We start from the raw sequence: 20311 nt of genomic DNA, 5'->3' as shown, positions 1-20311 counted from the left end.
ACTCACCTGTCTGAGACAGTAAGGCGGTATAGTAGAGGGAGGGTTGGGCTTGCAGTCAGGAAGATCTGAGTTCAAACCCTGCTTAAGCATTAACTTTGTGACTCTGGGCAAGTCACTTCACTTTTCTCAGTCTTAGTTTCCTTATCTGTAAAATGGGGATGATAATAGCACTGACTTCTTAGGATTCTTGTGGGGATCAAACTGAATATGTAAAAAGTGCTTTGCAAAACTTAGAGCGCTATTTAAATCTGATTTATTATTATTATTATTTTGCTAAGTAGATACCTATATGAACATAAATTCCACGACAGGATTAATTCGTTTCTGATTTTCTATCTCTAGTTTCTCACATCACTATGTTGGAGTCCTCCGTATATAGTAGGTGCTTAATAAGTGTTTGTGGAACTGATGCATACTTTCCCTGTGCCTGGTTCCTTCTCTGATCCCCATACCCAAACAAATAGCGGGAACATCTTCCCGTTCTGGAGCCTACTTTTTCTTTTGGGCTTTTGGTCACAACAGTTAAAATAAGCCACCTACATGTTGTGCTTCCTTCATTCATAAACCATGACTCCATTTTCCGAGTGTAGTTTGAGGATGGGCCATGACCTATGATTTCACTGATACAAGGAATTCCCAAACCCCCTCAAATGATGCAGATCTGCTTCTTCCTCTTGATCTTAGAAAATTGCCTTGGGCACCCGAGGGGTTAAGTAACTTAGCCAGGATGAGAGAGCCAGGATATTTTAGAGGTGAGCTTTGAACCCAAGCCTCACTCCACTATGCAACAGCTGCCCCTCTACAGCTTGTCAAGATAACAGCAAATGATGAAATGTAAGATAGTATGTTGTTTCCTCTGCTGCCTTCTGCTGTGTGCCCAGAAATGCCTTCCCATATCAGCCTATGCCAAGCAAAATTAGATTTACCTGTTGCTAGAAGAGAAAACCTAATTAGAATTAGAAGGTTTCCGGCTTCTCTTCTAGATTACCCACACCCCATTTCCTTTACTAGTCTAAATAATTGAGAGCTGACAGTGTTACTGATAGTCGAGGTTAACATGCCCAGCCCCTCTTAGTGAACAATAATCTGGTTTGCTTCTGGGCTTCCCTGGCTTCCTTCAGGTCCTAGCTGAAAAAATGCCACCTTCTGTAGGGAATCTTACCCAATCCCCCTTAATTCTAGTGCCTTCCTTCTGTTATTTCCTATTTATCTTTTTTTAAAATTTATTTTACTTTTAAAATTTATGGAATAAAACAAGCATTTCCATAACAGTGCAGTAAAAAAGGTGGTTTACATACAAAACTGCAAATCTATGCACAACTTGCTATTCCTTTCAAAATACACAACAAAATTATGTAAAGATTTTTCTCCATTTTTTCTTCCCTAACCTATATCTTGTATATGGTTGTTTACATGTTATCTTCCCTTTTAGACTATAAACTGATGAGAGCAAGGTCTGTCTTTTGCCTTTCTTTGCATCCCCAGTACCATGCCTGGTACACAGTAGGCACTTAAGAAATGTTTAATTGACTCGACCCAAAGCTCAGACCCACATACTAAGCTGTTGCCGGGGCTAGTAGGGGAGGTTCCTTGGGATGATACAGGGAAGTGAGAGGAACCAGATGGAAGGGTCTGGTGACTGATCCTGGGGCCAAGATAGCTAGGGAGCAGGGGAAGCGCATGAGACATCCAAAATTTTGGGGCCAGGGTTCGAGTTTGGGCCAATTTACAGAAAAATGGTACCTTCTCAGCCTGTGGGCTGGGTTGCTTGGTTAGTAGCTCCCTATGGGTTCTGAGGACCAGGTAGGAGGAATTGATCCTGAGGAAGAGCTTCCTAGAGCTTCCTAGCACTGAATCTGATCTGGATATCAGGGTCAGGATATAGCAGGCTCTGTGTCTAAAGGTATCAGCCAGCAGCTCCACAGCATAGGTTCAGTTTACTACCCTAGGCCAAGATACAGTGAACTCATTAACCTAGATCCCATACTTTCAGCAACCATATTTTCTGAGCCCCAAATTGGGGCCAGTGGTTTTTTTCTAATTTGTGAAAAGCACAGAATATCTGAAACCAGAACTAGGTACAAGGAAATTTGTTCCAGGGAAATTTGGGATGTATGATCTGCTTACACATATCCCTACCTATTCTCAACCCCAACCCCTGGGGAGTCCATCTTACACACAAACTCCTTTAAGGGGCCAGTGAGTTCAGATAGGACAGAATAATCCTTCCCCTGCTTTTTTCCATTCAGGGCCCTCTTACCAATACACTGGACCTAATTAGTTCTTACTAGCTAGTCTCTGAGCAGCTACATGGCCAAGGATAGAGCACCAGTCCTGTAGTCAGAAAAGTTCAAATCTGGCTACAGACACTAGCTGTGTGACCCTGGGCAAGTCACTTAACCCTTTTTGCCTCAGTTTCCTCATCGATAAAATGAGCTGGAGAAAGACATGGCAAACCATTCTGATATCTTTGCCAAGAAAACCCCAAATGGGGGGGGGGTTCTTCAACAAAAGGTTAGTCTTAACTAACAGCCTTTGCCCCATTCCGCCATCTGCCCCTCTACCCACCCAAGGATCCCTGTGTCTAAACCAAATAGGGAAAAGAATCACAGTTAGAACCGGATGGGAGTATCTAGCCCAACCCCCTCATTTTACAGATAGAGACTGAAGCCCAGAGAGGTCAAGTAACTCACCTAAGGTCACACAGTAAATGACAGCCAGGGCTAGAGCCTCTGCCTCCAGGTCCATTGCTCTTCTGAATGGTACATTTCCTCCCTTCCTAGCAAGGATACAAAGGAAGACAGTCAAGTACTGATCATTTGGGAGCCATTAGCCAGTTTGGGACTTATCTGGGTCATTTCCTTTCTCCTGGTCATTTCCTTTCTCCCAGCAGATGAAGGAATACCTCCTGTCTTCCTGTCTTTCGCTGCCTGTTTTGCTGTTAATGGGCATGTCCCTAAGAATGGTGTTTTGGATTATCTGTGGATTTTTCCCATATATTCTGACCCTCTGTACCTACCCTATGCCCACTAACCCCTGGAGACACACAGCCTAGAAGAAGAATGAAGACAAAAGGAGAGTTTCATGTGAAACAGCCTCATACAGACCGAGTCAAAGGGTGAATTTCTCTGGCCAAAAAATCGAGTCTCTGACCATTACTTGCATTATGGCCTAAATAACTCCTGTCACGTGCTCAGCTCTTTGGCAGTGGCATATGAGCCAGCATGAGACCCCATTGGTCTAAGGGCCATCAGCCTCTTACACCAAGTTATTGCATTATTAGGGATCACCTTGTGGTTCTGGAGACCTCCATAGCAATCTGTGTACCTCTGAGAGCCCCTTTCCACTCCTGTGGCTGCTTCTTGCCCCCACCACCCAGGAATGGCGGGACCGCTGCAAAGCCAGGGCCCCATGTTCTCAGCCATTTTCCTGGAAAACTTCATTTTAATTCGAGGCCCCTACTGGGCAGACATGTCAGCTGCCGCTGCAAGTTGGAATCCGACCCTGCTGTACAGATGGAGCCTGGTTGCCATGGCAGCTGGGTATTTATTACCATCGCTCTCCACCCCAAGTTGGCATTGGCTGGACTTTAGCATTGAATCAACAAGAAGGGAAGTAACAAAGAAAAAGGAATCTTGAGAGTTCAGGTAGCCGGCTCCAGACCCAAACAGTGGAAAGAATGGTGGGTGAACTGAGGTCTCAGGTTGGGATCAGCACGGAACAAGGAAGGGATGATCTCTTCTTGTTAACTTTCTCTCTCTCTCTCTGCTACAGGCAAAATTTCTGTCCCAGGATCAAATTAATGGTATGTATAGTTTGCTTTTTAACTAGCAGGATCAAACCCATTTACCAGGTTGAGGTAGTTATTGTAAAAATAAACCTCATTCTGAGTAGGTTAGTTGTATCGATTATAACCACTCTTGTCCTGGGGTTGGCATGGGGGTGGCAGTGGCTGAGGGGAATGGTGGTCCACAACCTGGGCTGGGACTGTGGCAGGCCCAGGCATCGGCCCCTGACCTCCTGGTCTCTCCTGGGACAGTCGCTCAACCCCTGGAAGAAATATTGTGTTTGTTGAGGAAGGCAAGACTGGGGAAAAGCATGGAGCATCAAGAAAAGGAGTTGTTTGATTTGGAAAACAAAGGAGGAAGAAAAGGAAAAAGAGGAAGAGGAGGAGGCAGAGAAGGGGAAGAAGGAAGAGGTGGGGAAGGAGGAAAAATCCTTAGATTTTACTCGGATTTCCTCTAAAGTACTTCCTCCCTAACCTGCCAGGGAACATTTGAGAGAACAATGTTGGGTTTTTGTTGTTGTTTTTTTTAATGAACCAGTTGGCCACGCATAACAGCCCAGATGAAGGACGTTTGAGAGTCCAAGTCAAGTTTGACGGCTGCGGTTCTTTCTTTCCATTTGGTCTCTCGTACAATCCAATTCCCTTCCTTTAAAGAGGAGGAAAGTGAAGCCTCGAGAGGGGAAGTGACACATCCAAGGTCACAGAGCAACCACTGGTCTAATTGTTTGTGGTAGGGTCTCTCTCTCAAACTCCCTCAACCCCCTCAGGAAATGAAATGAGGAACAGATGTACATTTCCTTCCTCTCTCATCTTGGCAAACTGGGAGAAGGTGCAAGGGGGCTCTTTGCCACATGCCCTCCAAGAGGCCATCCTGCTCCCCATCTCAGGGTCGCTCATCCGCTCCCCTCCCCAAACAGCAAGGCTGAGTAAATGGACAGCCCCTCCCCCTGGCACCCACCGAGTGTCCGCTCCAAGCTCTCCACGCTCTCTCCCACCCTCCCTGCGCCTCCCCCACCAGCCCCCCCACACCAAGCCCGCCCGCCATCCCATCTCCCTCCTCATCCCAACCAAACATGACAGCGGGCGACAGGAATTCAGACCATTAATTCTTGCTCCCTGAGCCGAGTGTCCTCAGACCGAATTAGGCTCTGGCAGGAAATGAAGGTGTCACGTCCGATTTCTTTACGTTCCACTTAAAATCTACAGTCCCACCCCCCTGCACCCCACGAGGTGCCTCCTCTAATTAGCCCTCTGTTCGGCCCCTCTGGTACCCGGCCCTGTCTCCCGCATCCCCCGCAACTCCTCCGCCACGATCAGGAGCCAAAAGCCTGTGCAATCGGGGCAGTTTGTGGACAGAGCAGCGGCTCCCCAAGCCAAGCCAGCCCCGCCCCCCAACTTTCCTCTGTTTACAGAAGAGGCAGCTAATTGACTTTGAACGCCGCCCATCCTGCCTTTCATTAGTATTCCAGGCAGTAACCCTACACACATAAATGTTTCAAAAGCTCTTTCCCCAGTAGAGATCCTTTGGCTCTCTGATGGATGTTCCGAAGCTGAGGAACTCCATAGTTCATTAATTAGGGAACATTAAGAGGCCTCCGGCTCCCTTGTAGCCAGCACGCTCGGTTCTCTTCCCTCTGCCTCCCACCCACAGCCTGGTGCTTGCTCCCCGAAGAGGGCCAGGCTCTGTCAGAGGGGGGACCTGAGCTGGGCCTGACCTCAGAGGGACAGTTAAGCTTGGTTCCGTAAGATGACGGTGGAGCAGCCGGAGGGAAGATTACAGGGACTAAGAGACCTTGGGAGTAAAGACTCGGGGGTTTGGAATTGGCCTGCTCTAGGGAAGAGAAGACAAAGGAAATCCATCGCCATCATCAAGTCTATAGGAGGCAATGTTAAGTGAGAATTTCTCTCCTCAGTGAGACTCCAAGCTCGCTTAGACCCAAAGAAGAACCTCACAGAATGTTAGATCTGGAAGGCCAGAGAGATTGCCAGGCCTGGAATCAAGAAGACTTGAGTTCAAATCCAGCCTCAGGGCTGTGAGACCCTAGGCAAATCACTTAACCTGTCTGCCTCAGTTTCCTCAAATGTGAAAAGGAGATGACAACATCACCTACCTCCCCAGGGTTGTTGTGAGGAGCAAATGAAAATAAATATTGTGAAGTGCTTACTTAGCACGGTGTTTGGCACCAAGCAGCTGTACATAAAGCTATTATTAGTATTTTAGTCTCAGTCCCTCATTTATAGAGAAGGAAGCAGGGACATGGACCAGATGCCCCCTCGAGTTGCCAGATAGCAAATCGAGTCCAAGCTCGTTCTAGGAAGCAGATGTGGTTTTCCCAAAGGGAAAGCTGCGGTTTTTAGGGGGTTGTATTTCACCATCCAGGTTGCATCGGCTCTCAGTTTGTGGGCAGCTGGTGGGATAAATGTGGTCTGAGTTTTTCCCCATCCCCTGCTAGGGATGAAGGAGTCCTTCTTTTGTTTCTTTCTCCTTTCCTGAAACAGAGTTCAAGGAGTGTTTCTCCCTCTACGACAAGGAGCAAAGGGGGAGAATAAAAGCTAACGACCTAATTGTGGTGATGCGGTGCCTGGGGGCCAGCCCGACCCCAGGAGAAGTTGGAAGACACCTGCAGGATCATAAACTAGGTAAGTCAGCTGGAGCCAGGGAGCTCTGGAGGGAGCCGAGCAGAGGTTATTAAGTAAGAAGCAGAATCAGGCCTGCATCCACAGCTGTCAGCCTGGTAGGGAAGCTGAGTCAGTGGAGTGGGAGGACCACGGAGGTGGCAGAATATAGGCCACCAGAACCAGCCTGGGAAGGAGGAAAACCAGAAATAGAGGCTGGAGGGGAGGGCGACTCTAGGCCTGAGCAATGCCCTCCCTCCCACTGTGTCCCCCTCACAGCCCCCTCCCCTCCGCCCCCCAACACAAAAGTCACAAAAGTCGTACTTGGAGACAGGAAGAGAAGTATATAAAAGAACAGCAAACCCATGGGCCCGTGAGAGGAGAAGGGCAGTGGGAGAAATGATAGAAGCTGTGTGCAGCAGAACATCTTGTACTTAAGCTTCGTGGGGAAGGTTTTTCATGGGGAAAGGCTTAGACCTTAGGAGATTAGGGCACAGCAGTCAGACACAAACTGGAGCCAGGAGCCAAACCAGGAGGGAAAAAAAAAAAAACCCTGTGGCTAAGGTTCTCTTTTCTTTTTAAAGTGTTCTGACTTAGAAATTTAACAATTACAGACAAATATAAACATTTCTATATACGAAGAACAAAAAAAGAATTGTATATGAAACTATGACCTCTTAGTTTAGTTTGTAATTAAATTAATTTTTTTTTCAATTAACAAAAATTTAATTTTCTCTTCTTCCTACCTCCACTCCCCCCGCACCACCCCATCAAAGAAAATAAAACCAAAACCCCTTGATGTTCTTTGTTATAAACTTAACAATTATGGACAAATATAAACATTTCCATATACAAAGAACAAAAAAGAGGATTGTATATGAAACCATGACCTTCTGTTAGTTTATTTGTATTTGCATTTTTTTCAATTAATAAAAATTGAATTTTCTCTCCTTCCCACTTCTAATGCATCCATCCACCCACTCCCCATCAAAACAAAAACAGAAACTCTTGACTCTGTATAGTCAAGCAGAAAAATATCCTTGTATCGGCTGTATCTAATAAAGGATATTTCCTTCTGCATGTTGAATCCATTTCCTCTCTGTCCAGAGGCACCCATGGTCAAACAACTACTAAATTACAGATTTAGTACTAAAAGGGATCTTGCATGCCATCAATTCTTCAAATTTCACAAGTGAGGAAGATGAAGCGATGTGCCCGATGTCACACAAGCAGTGTATGTCCGAGGCTGGATTCGAACCCAGACCCTCTGACTCCAGATCCCCTAGCTTTTTGGGAGGGGAAGGAAAAGTATTGTGCAAGCCTAGATTCCTTGTCTTGGTCATTCCCGACTCCAAGTTCTATGCACTATACTGCACTGGCCCTCCAGAAAGGAAACTGCCTCAAAACTAATTCAGAAGTGATATGTATGACCAAAGTAAGAGAGACAGAGATACAGAGACAGAGACATAGAGGAGACAGAATGAGAGACAAAGACAGAGACATGGGGGAGGGGAAGAGAAACAGAGACACACATATACAGAGAAACAGAGACAGACAGAGAGATCCAAGTCACCAGTCACTGCCACTGAACTGAAAGCTTGCCTTTAATGGCTGGGGACCACAGGAAAAGCCAAAGAGATAAAGGGAAGTGCTCTCTACCAAAGCCCCAAATGCTGGGAGGAGTGGTTCTGAATTTTGGCTTTTGTTGGGGGGTTTCTGATTCCGGGGGATCGGTTGGTTATGTCCTTGTTAATTTCTGGAGCTTTGTCTTCTCTTCACAGAAAGTCAGAGTTTACGGAACATTCTGTTTTCATTCATCACACCTCAGGGTTTCTGATCATCCTGGACCCTCACAGCTCTCTCACACGCTCGCTTCTGAGCCTACTGCCTAATGAGATAGGAGCTCATATACAAGTCTGAAATGGAAGGACCCTTGAGGCAAATCTCAGAATCACAGAATGTTAGTGTTGGAAGGGACCCTGAGGATGACTAGTTTAGTCTAATCATTTAGTAGAAATAACACTGCATTTGAAGAAGGCTGGGTCCCAGGCTAGGCAGTAACTAGGGGGGAGCAACTACAGCTTTGCTTCGAAGCATCAGAATTCAGAAATCATAACCTGTTCTTGCAATCTCTTAGGATCAGCTTCCTAGAGCTTTTCCATGCGCTTCCTTTCCCAGGCAGATCCCTGGAGACATCTCCCTTCCCACCAACCTCTATACCCTTTGCTCTAGGCATTAAAATTGCTGGTTACAGCTCTGAGTTCAGGTTCATTCACTCCCTATGTGATATTGGAGAATCATTTAATATGACTCCATATGTAAAGTAAGGACATTGGACTTGTTCTCTACCAGTCTCTTCTATCTCTAAGAACTATGGATCCCCTCATTTGTAGATGAGGAATCCAAATCGCAGAGAAACGACTTGCCCAAAGTCTCCCAGTTGGGAAGTAGCAAAGCTGAGAGTCAGACCTTCTGACTCCAAGTCCTGGGCTTGTCCTGCTGTTCCATGTTTCCTCCAGTCTATGTTGTTGTTTAGTCATTTCATTCATGTTCAACTCTTTGGGACCCCTTTTTGGGGTTTCCTTGGCAAAGATGCTGGAGTGGTTTGCCATCTCCTTCTTCAGCTCATTTTACTTATGAGGAATATAAAGCAAACAGGGTTAGGTGACTTGCCCAGGGCCACACAGCTAGTGTCTAAAGCCTGATTTGAACTCAGGTTTTCCTGACTCTGGGCCTGACGCTTTTATCTACTGTGCCACCTAACTGCCCCCTCCTCCAAACCACAGGGAATGCAATTGTAGAAAAACTAAAAAGGCAGCTCCCCTCTTTTTTTTTTTGTCCTGAGCTTATGTTGATTCGCTGATTAAATCCCAATTAGCCACTCTCAGGTTAACTGGAGAAAAATCTCCCCCTTATCTCTTGCGCTTTGGCATTTCCAGACAGAAATGCAGAGCTGGATTTCTCTACTTTCCTTACCATCATGCATAAGCAAATGCAGCAGGAAGAGCCGCAAAAAGAAATTCTATTGGCCATGTTGATGACTGATAAAGAGAAGAAGGGGTACATCACTGCGGAAGAGCTAAGATCCAAACTCACTAAACTGGGAGAACGGCTAACTAACAAGGAAGGTAAGGGACCTCCGTGTGTGGCTGAAGGTAAATGACTTGCCCAAGGTCACACGAGCAACAGCAGTCAGAGCTGAAGAAGACAAGGGACCAATCCAATGGCCTTCTGCTCATTTCTGCTGCTCCATTAGCTGCTAGCTAACACAGGTGTGAGGACCAGCCTTGGCTATTTTGAGGTCCTTCCAGCACCTTCTCCATACCTCAAACACGATCTCCTTAAAATAGGATCACAGATTTACAGTGAAAAGGACTCTTGCAGTCCATGGAGGGTGGCCCCCTCATTTAAAAAAAAAAACAGATACAGAAACTGAGGCTCAGAGAGTTTAAGTTACTTACCTCAGGTAATAAGTTGCAGAGGCAGACTTTGAACCCAGGTCCTCTTAGCTCCAAACACACCATTGTTGTTCAGTCATGTCCAACTCTTCATGATCCCATTTCAGGTTGGTTTTTTTTGGAGGGGGGAAGGCAGGGCAATTGGGGTTAAATGACTTGCCCAAGGTCACACATCTGGTAAGTGTGTCAAGTGTCTGAGGCCAGATTTGAACTCAGGGCCTCCTGACTCCAGGGCTGGTGCTGTACTCACTGCACCACCTAGCTGCCCCTATTTGAAGTTCTTTTGGCAAAGATACTAGAGTGGTTTGCCATTTCCTTCTCTAGCTCATTTTACAGATGAGGAAACTGAGGCAAACAGAGTGAAGTTACTTGCCCAGGGTCACACAGCTAGGAAGTGTCTGAGGCTGGATTTGAACTCAGGAAGATGAGTCTTCCTGACTCCAGGCCTAGTCACCTAGTTGCCCTTAAAGCAGTAGGATTAGATCAGGAGTGTGGAATCTTCGGCCTCAAAGCCACATGTGGCCCTCTAGGTCCTCAAGTGCAGCCCTTTGACTGAATCCAAACTTCACTTAATAAAAGGAACCCCCCACCCCCGGATTAGATGATCTCTGAGGCACCTTTCTATCTCTAAAATTCTATAAATTTAAAACACAACTTTTTTTTAAGTGCTAATTTTGGATAAGAGATTTAACTCATTCCAAGCAGGAGCAAAAATTTAGGGGTTTTCTTGAAATGTTTTAAATCCATCAGTCAGACTCAGTGGCCCTGCCAGTATTTAAGGAAAATCTGCTCTTCCAAGGATATCAGCCAGCCTTCACAGGAAGGTAGTTTCCAAACCTACCATAGACTTTTCCTCAGGCCCCTCCCAGTTCTTGAAGTTCACACGGGTATCTGACCTTTGTCCTTGACAGCTAGGAAAGCAAATATCTAGGAGTAATCTGGTCTAACACCCACGCAATTTCCAGGGAAATACAGTATGTCAGGAATGCACAGGAGGATTCGACTCGGTTGAAACCTTTCCAAAGCAACAGAATCACGGCCAACCTTTCTGCCTCCTAAGAAAGAACTTGCCTTTTTATTTGAGAAACCAGATCCTCCTTGGGCTCTGCTCCAACTCAAAGCCTCTACATCAAACAAAGACCCTGCTCCAGAATGCACTGCTCCGAGTTCTGCACTTAGAGGCTCCCCTCCCCCACAGCCACGGGGTGGTGGTCAAGCCCAAACCACCATTCGTCCTCCCTCCCACTTGGGTGATTTGGACGCTGGAGAGCTGAGGGGTGATTCAAGGATCCAACTGCCTTTCAGTCTGTCCTAGCCCATGTTTCCCTTCAAGGAATTACCTGACCACACCATTCTGAACATTTCATGTTTGTTTATAGGTGACAACCAAATTCCAGAGCCTGAGGCCAGAAATCTGGGAATAATTTTCCTTCTGGCTAATTGGTTAATCCCTTTTCTTTCAGGCCCCTACAGAAAATTCAGGTGATATTTAATGAAAGCCCAATCTAGGTGGGTGGGTGGGAAATCTACTACTAGCTATCCAAAATAGATCCTGCTTTTTTTTCACTTTTTTGGGGGGAAAAACACACTTTTTTGGGGGGCGGAGGGAGGAGAGGCTTTCCTTATAGCCTCAGCATTTGGCACAATGTTTGGCAATAGCAGGTGCTTAATAAATAATTGTTGATTTAAGACATTCAGTTTAAGTCAAAGATTTTTTTTAAAGTACCTACTTCTTAGTTACTGGGTGAGAGGCAGGCAGCCTGAGCAGATCTAGAGGTCTTAGGTCAAATTTTACCTCTGACACAAACTAGTTGTGTGATTTGGGGCAGATTACTTAACCTGTCTGTGTCTCAGGCCCCCAACACTATGAATTGCAGAGCTGAACTTGGGAGAGGGGGTTTTCTCATCGGAAGTTTCCTACACTGAGGAAATTATATGTCCAGATAACCAAGAAATGTATGAGACCCAAGAAATGTATGCAAGGTGCCTGAAATGAAACAGTATGAGGAGGGATCCCTCTCCCTCGAGCAGCTTACATTCTAGAAGGGTATAAGACATATGCACCAATGATTAGGATAAAATTGTAAGTATGTAGTAGTGTTTGAACAGAAGGGTATGACAGCCTCGAGAAGGGAGGAAGCTTTCTGAAGGGGGTGGGGTGGTCCCTCCGATGGGCTTGGAAGAAAAAGGATTTTTAAGAAGCAATGATCTACAGTGAGACAGTTCCAGGGACAGATGATGGTGTCCAGGGGTGGGGAACCTGCAGCCTCGAGGCCACCTGTGGCCCTCTAAGGTCCTCAAGTGCAGCCCTTTGACTGAATCCAGACTTCACAGAACAGGTTCCCCATGTCCCTGGTACACAAACTGAAAAAGGCAAGAGAGGGCGGGATGAGGTTAGGGAGTGGCTATTTACTCTGAATTAGCTAGAACGGAATTATGATTGTTGTTCAGTTGTGTGTGACTCTTTGTGACCCCATCGGGGATTTCTTGGCAGAGATACTGGAATGGTTTGCCATTTCCTTCTCCAGCTCATTTTACAGATGAGGAAATTGAGGCAAAAAAGGTTAAGTGACTTGCCCAGGGTCACACAGCTAGTACTTGTCTGTGGCTAGATTTGAACTCTGGTCCTCCTGACTCCGGGCCCAGCACTCCATCCACCTTAGCTGGAACATAGCAGAGAAGGGGAATAGTATGAATAAAACTAAGAATAACAGGTTGGAGCATCTAACTCCTGCAGGCAATGAAGAGCCACGGGAGATTTTTGAGCGAGGGGATTTTCTGCTCAAATCTTCTACTAGGAAGTTAATTTGGGCAGTCCTAAAGGCTGAACTGGAGAGGGGATAAGCATGCTTGCCAGATAGATTGGAATCTATAAATTTTTCAGGGAAGGGCTCCTACGTCTTTATGAATCCCCCATGAAATAGAAAAACTTTTGGGTAGGCTCACACCTTAAAATCCTTATCACCTTTCCAGAAACTGGATTTGAGAATGTTGTGGGTTTTTTGTTTGTTTTGCATTAAGGTATGAGTAAGCAAAAGGGAATAAACATTAATAGAATGTCAGAGTTGGAAGGGACCTCTGAGGTCATCTGTCCTCACTTATAGGCTCTGGAATTTGGTTGTCACCTAGGAAGAAACGTGAAATGTTGAGAATACAATAGGAATAGAATCCTCTCTACAATATTGCTGAAGAGTAGTCACCCACCTTCTGCTCGAAGACCTCCAGTGACAGAAAGAAACATGATGATGAAGAAGGAGGATGGAGCCAGAGATTTTGCCTAAGACTCATTCCATCTCCAATGCTTCCTTATGCCACCGTGTCATAAACAGATAACCTTGTGAATGACTCTTAACACTGAGGTCTGCAAACAGAAGAGCCTCCTTGACACGTCAAGCCCTTTCTAGAACATCTCCTAACTTGGGAACCAGAAGACCCACCCTAGCCAAATATGATCTCACACTTGAAGGAAATATCCCCATTATATTTTTCTCCAAGCCTAGGGCTTTGCATGTCACAGAATACCAGTGTTGGAAAGGAACCTCAGAGGTTCCTGGGTCAAGAAGTCCCTGTCTTCTTGTTCCAATCTTCTAGTGAGAGGAGAACCCACTACCTTTGTGTTCTACCTTTGGATAACTGACTCTTAACAAATTTTTCCTTATATCACGCCTCTTGGTAGCTTCCACCTCCTACTCCTGGTTTTGTCTTCTGGGACTAAAATGAACAAGTCTCAACTCTCTTCCCTGGGCATAGCCCTTCAAATCCTTGAAGATACAAGACTAGCATGCCTCTCCCTTCCAACACATGGTATAATTTTCAGACCCGTCACTATCCTGGCTGTCGTCTTCTTGACTTGGTCCACCAGGATCAATGGCCTTGATCAACATCTTCACTAAAATGTGGCTCTCAGAACAGAACAGTCTTCCAGATATGATCCAACTAGGGCAGAAGTGAAATGTTCTGTGACTTCCCTGGCTCTGGACACCATGCTTTTCAACGTAATCCATGGTCACATCAGGTTTTTTGGGCTATTCTATCACAAATAATAAGTAGAAGCAGAACACTTTCTGGAGAGTAGAGAAATGTCAAGAACACAGTTAAAACCTTGGGGTCTAAATAAACTTCCCTAGGTAGTGAAATGCTCAGTTTCTTCCATGGTTCACCCCTGCTAGAAGTGTCTAGCACTAAGAAATTTTTGGAGGCTCACTGAGATAAGTTCATGATGGATATGGGACTCAAGAAGACCTATATTCAAATCCTGCCTCAGACTCTAGCTGGGCAAGTCATAACCCATTTTGAGCCCATTTTCCCATTTGTAAAATGGTGAGATTGCACTAGATGGCCTCTGAATTTATGAACTTGATTCTTTTCAATAACCAAAATGGTGGAGTCCTAGGCCTAGAGTTAGAGAGAGCTGTGTGACCTTGGTAAAGTCATTTAACTTCCGTTTGCCTCAATTTTCTCAACTATAAAACAGGGATAATAATAGCACCTACCTCGTAGGGCTGTTGTGAGGATCTCATGAAATAAATATTTGTAAAGTGCTTGGCACATAGTACGTACTGAATATCTTCTTGTTCCTTTCCTTTTCCTTTCTCTCTAGGGAATAGCCACAAACTTTTCTTTACCATTCTTTGTTGAAAAAGGAGTTAGCTTGGCGGACTTGGAGTCAGGAGGCCTGGGTTCTAGTCCCATCTTCTGCCACGAATTAGCAAAGTCCCTTCTCTCTGCTTCCTACATCTCCAATAAGGAAACTGGTTTAGATGATCTCTCATCCATCACAGCTGTACCAGTCTACAAATCTCTGGATCCAGTGAGGAGATGTATGCTATTTTTATCCGCAAGATTGTTTAAAATGACCATAATGGCTTTAAGGATAAAATAAATATTTCTCCTCACTTTTTCAATCCAGCAACCATCAAGATTGTGACAGATACAGCACCCAGATTTTTTTCCCTCCAGGTTCTGAGGGACTCACCTAGGTCCTTTATCTGCAGGCTATATAGGATTGAGAGGCAGTATTGTTGTGGAGGGAGATCCAGGAAGATCTGGATTCAAGTCTCACCTGCCACACATGAGGGCTGTGTGACTGTGTAACTTAGTGTTCCTAAGTCCTTTCTGGGACTCCAAGTTGTAGAATAATTCTACCAATGAAATCACAGGTCTGGTTCCAAAAAATATATGGAGAGTTAGCAAGTAGGCTGCTGTTATTCTCCTAATTCATGTGCTTAATGGTCTGTATCTAAAGCAAACAACACATGCCACCAAACTCACATACATCTATCATTGGTTTAGCCAGCAAAGAAAATAGTGTTCCCAACAAATGGAGAGAACCAGTTTTATCTCCTTCTGCTGCAAGGCAGAAAGGACATCAGAGCCTGGCAATCCAGGTGCTGAATGATTTTTTCCCTTTTTAAATGTTGAGTAGCTACTCAGGCTTGAAGGCATTCCCAAGATCTGGCACTGGCCTACTTCAGGACCTTGGTTCTTTACTAATCTTCAGATTAGGGACAGGAAATCATTACTGAGCATGACCCGAATTCTACCCAGATGGTATCGTCAGGCACTGGCACGATGCTGGAAAATCGTGTTTCCCATTAAAATGGGCATGAGGGAGTCTCCTGCTGGCAGCCTTCATCTTGCTAGAAAGTGACTCAGAGCCCCCAGCAGTAGAGGGATCTGATGTTCAGGGACAACATACTGGGTTGTTTCCAACTAGCCGGCTGTTTTGTAGGAAACTTCTCGGTGAAGGAAGATAAATTACGGTCTCCTCAACTTCCTAAAAATACCCAGAACTACTATTACTAGATACCAGCTTGGGTACTAAGCATGATGATTACACTTCGGGGAAGAATGGCTGAACAGAGAATCACAGGACATTTTCTAACTGCCCTGAATAATAGGTGAATATATGGTATCTCTGTCCCAGATAATTGACTACGGTAGGTGACAATTTTCTTATCCTGATCTGACTCTTCCAAGTTGAATCCTTTGAAAAGTACAGAATAAAACCCTAAACTGTAACAACCTATGGTGGGGAAAGAGGTTGCCCTCATGTAGAACATGGTATCTGTGAACTTATTTAATATTTTGATAACTGTATTTCAATATAATTGATTTCCTTTCTAATCCTATTTTATGTGTCTAAAAACATAAGTCTGAGAAGGGATCCATAGGTTCCACCACATTGACAAAGGAGCTCATGACACACAAAAAAGTTAAGAACCCCTGCCTTAGAGCAAAAGCTGAAAGGATGTGGAAAAGAAATCAAAAAGGATTAAGTTGAGTTGATATTCTGAAAGAGATGGTATTGGGTGAAAAGGTATACTGGTGAGTCTCCATGGACAAACCAATGTTTTGCCCAGGCATCTAGAACCAGAAGAAATACTGGAAACAAGAATTAAAAAACAAAAAAACTCATATAGTTTTATGTTTGTGGCTTGTAAATAGCAGGTTCATTTCAGTTCTAACATTCTTATTTAAAAAAGAGCAAAGAATTTAGGAGAATGATAACCCAGTACTAATTATCTTATTGATACCATGGAATAATAAGAAGGAAGAGAAAGAAGCAATTTTTTGCCCTCACACTGTGTACATAAAGGTCAACATGATTCCAGTTTAGGGACAGAGATACAGTAGGTGTTTGATATATGTTTGTTAAATTAAGCTCAATCCCAAAGCCAGGGAATCCTGAAAAGACTGGGCCAATCCTGAGTTTAAAATGGTGATTCAAACTGGTTTTTCAAATAAAGGCTGGAGAACAAGGTTCTCACTCATAATGGTTTCCTCCTCTTCCTTAACTTCACTTTCCCAAATCCTTAGAAAGTCTCCGGGAATAGTCTAAACTCAGACTAAAACAATTTAAGATTGGCAAAATTCAAAGCCATATTCAGTGAGGGCAGAGGGAGAACTGACTGAGCTCCCAAGGCGTAGAATCTGACCAAACACTCCTCTTGTTTATTCTGTACTCAAGACCTTGCGTCCTTCAATGAATGGAAATGCTATATGAGAATTCTGATATAATGGAAAAGATTTTGGGGGGAATCTCAGTTTCTGAAAAGAGCATAATATGACGCGTACAAACAACACTGAAACTGAACTCAGAAATTAATATGATTCATTACAGTGGATGATCTCCTGAGAGAAGCTAATGTTGGACCAAACGGCAAAGTGAAATACAATGAATTTATCCAAATGATCACCCTTCCTCCACCAGATTACTGAATTGGATATATATGGATACAAGGAAGTCATGTTTGAAATCAGAGAACTTCTCATACTTGATTGGATTTTTACAAAACGTATCCTTCTACTCTAGGGGGAATGGCAGTGTCATACCAAGAGTGCTACCTTATGTCTCTGATGCAGACACAAGGACTTCTCTGTAATGATACAAATAAAATTGTTTTAACATTGCCATGACCTTGAGTCCACTTAAATGGGGCCATTAATTAAAGAGGAAAACATAACTAGATGGCAAAGTTGAAAGAGTGCTGGGCCTGGAGTCAGGAAGACTCCTTTTCTTCAGCTGAGACTTACTAGCTGTGTGACCCTGGGCAAGTCCCTTAATCCTGTTTGCCTCAGTTTCCCCATCTGTAAAATGGCAAACCACTCCAGCATCTTTGCTAAGAAAACCCCAAGTGGAGTCACAAAGAGTCAGATACTACTGAAAAATAACCAAACAGTTAAACACCAACCACTACCTTTAAAGCTCAGCAACCATCTTCCAAACAAAAAGAAAAATTCACCTCTACTCCAACGTCAACTTAAAATATTCTTGGTGAGGTTTCACATTGCATCATAAGGTAAGTCACACATCTCCGGTCCGTGTGTGTGTTGCACCTCCAGCATATTTCTCAACACGCACGCACACAAAAGTAGTCACTGCTGTGGATCTACCAGCTAAGCTGAGGAAAACAGTGCGTAATAATTAAGCTGACGTATTGAGGTTCTGCTGCAGATAGAACATGCTGAAATCGCTGGACATCCTACACGAGCTTTTCAACAACATTTCTGACACTTATAAAAATGTAAAGCACTTGATGCTACCCACTACTAGAAGCATGGGCTTTGGGGGAAACTGAAGACTTCACTACGAAGAGAGGTTCAATCATACCCCCAAGAACTTGACTGTTTTTATTTTTCATCACTCTCTCCTATACACACCAAAACTTGACAAGTTCTTCTCTTTGTTAAGTAGGCCAAGCCCCCTAAAATGTGCCTTTGACACAACCTCCTTAGGGAGCTTGTGCGCACCTTGGATCACTCATTTCTCTAGCTTTCCAATTTTTAATCTCTCTCTAGGTAAGAGCTCCTTACCCACCAGCTGTATCTTTTGTATTAAAAAAAAATACCCTTCCCTGGACCCCACTCATCTCAAGCTCTCCTCCCTTTCACAGATGAAACTCATAAAGACGTTATCCCTTGCCACCCACTCGCTTCTCTTTGTGGAATTACCTTTTAATTTTTACTCCATAAACAAGGGCATTCCAAAGCTCTACCCTGGGACCATCGTTTTTCTACACCTTCCAGAACCCATTTGTTCTATGATTTTCTAATCTTTGCTTTGATGAATATTACACATCTACATTCACCCCTACACAGAACATCCATATGGCCCAGTGGAATTTCAAATTGAACATATTCAAAAATAGAACTCCTCTTCCTCAGTTTTCCCTATTTGGCTTAATTTCTCCAATACATCCTTTGCATTACTTGCTAAAATAATCTTCCTAAGGCATAGGCATGACCACCTCTTTCTAGCCTTTTCAGGATAAAAAGAAAAACAAACCTCTAGTCATTTAAAGCTGTCCACAACATGGCTCCCACCCTCTCTAGACTTATTTAGCAATTCGTGTTGTAGCCAAACTGTCACTTGTTGTTCTCTAAACTTGGCCATGTCCTCTTGAAATCATGCCAATCACTAGGAGGTAGCCCTTCTTCCTCAAGTCTTGACTTTTAGATTCCTTGTATGACCTTCAAGGCCCGGTTCGGGTGCTGCCTGCTTTGCATAGCAGTCTTTGATCCTTCACTGCCCCTCCCCTTCATGTTCCTTCTCAAATATTCTGGATGTACTGTCTGGATCCCTCCTTCTCCTCCTTTAGTCTTTACTGTCTTAGAAGTATTTCTGTACATTTTATAACCTGCTTCTCTGCCTACAGTAGAATTTAATCTCCTTGCACATAGCAGCTATTTCAAGAACAGTGCCAATCACATTAAATTGCACTGAAACTTTTAGGATGCTCTAGTGCTAAACACACAGGAGACACTAAATACATGCCAAATTCATGAGAACTCAAATCACTTTTTCACTAGATTCTACCATAGGGCCCTTATGGAGCCCTGTAACCTTCTCATGTTTATACCATTTAAGCTGTTCCAAATGGATGTGCCAACTCCAGAAGAATTCTCAACCAAAGATTCTAAGACAAAAAAAAAATCTCTGCCCCCTCTCCTCCCAAACAAAAAGCCTGCCATACTGCCCATATCCTCTTCTTACAGTAAATCACAGGACTGCATGTGGTCTACTTATTTTCTTGTGTCATTTACAGAATAGTGGTGGTACTCTTTAACTATTCAAAATATGGGTGCAAAGTTAAAAAAAATGACTATCACAGTATTTAGAGCTGGGAGGAAGCCTAGAATCAAGTCAAATCATTTCATTTTAAAAGACGAGAAAACTGAGGCCTTGACAGGGAAAGCAAGTGGCCCAAGGTCATGTGGGTCATTAGTTACAGAGCCAGGATCTATTTACATCCAGGTCTCTGGACTCCAAATCCAGGGCTCTTTCCACTGCACCCCACCCTTCTTTGCCAGTCACATCACAGTAACAGGGGAAAGGATGCTTCAACATTTCTAACTTACCACAAAGCCATTTATGGAGAAATTGCCTTTCTTCTAAATCTCTGGTACTTTGGAAAGATGATCACCTTATATGCCCAACAGTACATTTTACAGAAGACAATTAACTGAATGCTTTTTTTAATTACATCTAAAGAGCTCTACATAAACAGGTAACATTCAATAGGTAAACAATTTTTTCAAATGCATGTAATAAATATTTTCACTTGGTACTTTTATACAAACTGACATTGGTCTACTATACATTTTTAAAAGCCATTTTACTGGTTTGGCATGCGGTATGGAAATTCTAAAAGAGAAATTTTTAAGGCAATGAGTCACAGATTTAAGTTCATGGAATTTATGGTAACTTTTATATCTGTTTATATACATTTCCCTTTGTTAATTAAACAATTAACAGCAGCACACTCTGGGACCACCAGCTATTCTCCACCCCCCCTTTTGCATCTAAATTGTTTATTTTTTATTTTTATTTTTTTTTAAAGAATTTAACAACACTTACATTGATAAAACAAAATCCTAAAATAATTTTAAATGTGCTTTAAAACCTTGAAATGCTGAATGTGTTTAAAATTGAATTAAAAAAAAATTC

At 43.7% G+C, this 20311-nt stretch overlaps 1 protein-coding gene across 1 annotated transcript; it reads left to right on the top strand.

Annotated features, from left to right (window-relative positions):
- Positions 1-3628: 3628 nt before the first annotated feature.
- On the top strand, positions 3629-17272 carry CALML4 (calmodulin like 4). The gene is made up of 5 exons (XM_036735714.1): positions 3629-3682; positions 3775-3805; positions 6287-6427; positions 9343-9531; positions 16985-17272. Exons 1-5 carry the CDS (start codon positions 3680-3682, stop codon positions 17080-17082), a joined length of 462 nt encoding a protein of 153 aa, XP_036591609.1. The 5' UTR covers positions 3629-3679; the 3' UTR covers positions 17083-17272.
- Positions 17273-20311: the final 3039 nt, after the last annotated feature.

Source organism: Trichosurus vulpecula, chromosome 8 (assembly GCF_011100635.1).
Source record: "Trichosurus vulpecula isolate mTriVul1 chromosome 8, mTriVul1.pri, whole genome shotgun sequence".
In the NCBI taxonomy this organism is placed as follows: domain Eukaryota; kingdom Metazoa; phylum Chordata; class Mammalia; order Diprotodontia; family Phalangeridae; genus Trichosurus; species Trichosurus vulpecula.
Note: the sequence above shows the minus strand (reverse complement) of the source record. Positions and strands in the feature narration are given on the sequence as shown.

Bases quoted from the DNA above. Each gene is read 5' to 3' on its own strand.
- CALML4 (XM_036735714.1), top strand. The intron at 3,806-6,286 runs GTATGTATAGTT...TTCCTGAAACAG, and splicing joins GTCCCAGGATCAAATTAATG to AGTTCAAGGAGTGTTTCTCC. The intron at 9,532-16,984 runs GTAAGGGACCTC...GATTCATTACAG, and splicing joins ACGGCTAACTAACAAGGAAG to TGGATGATCTCCTGAGAGAA.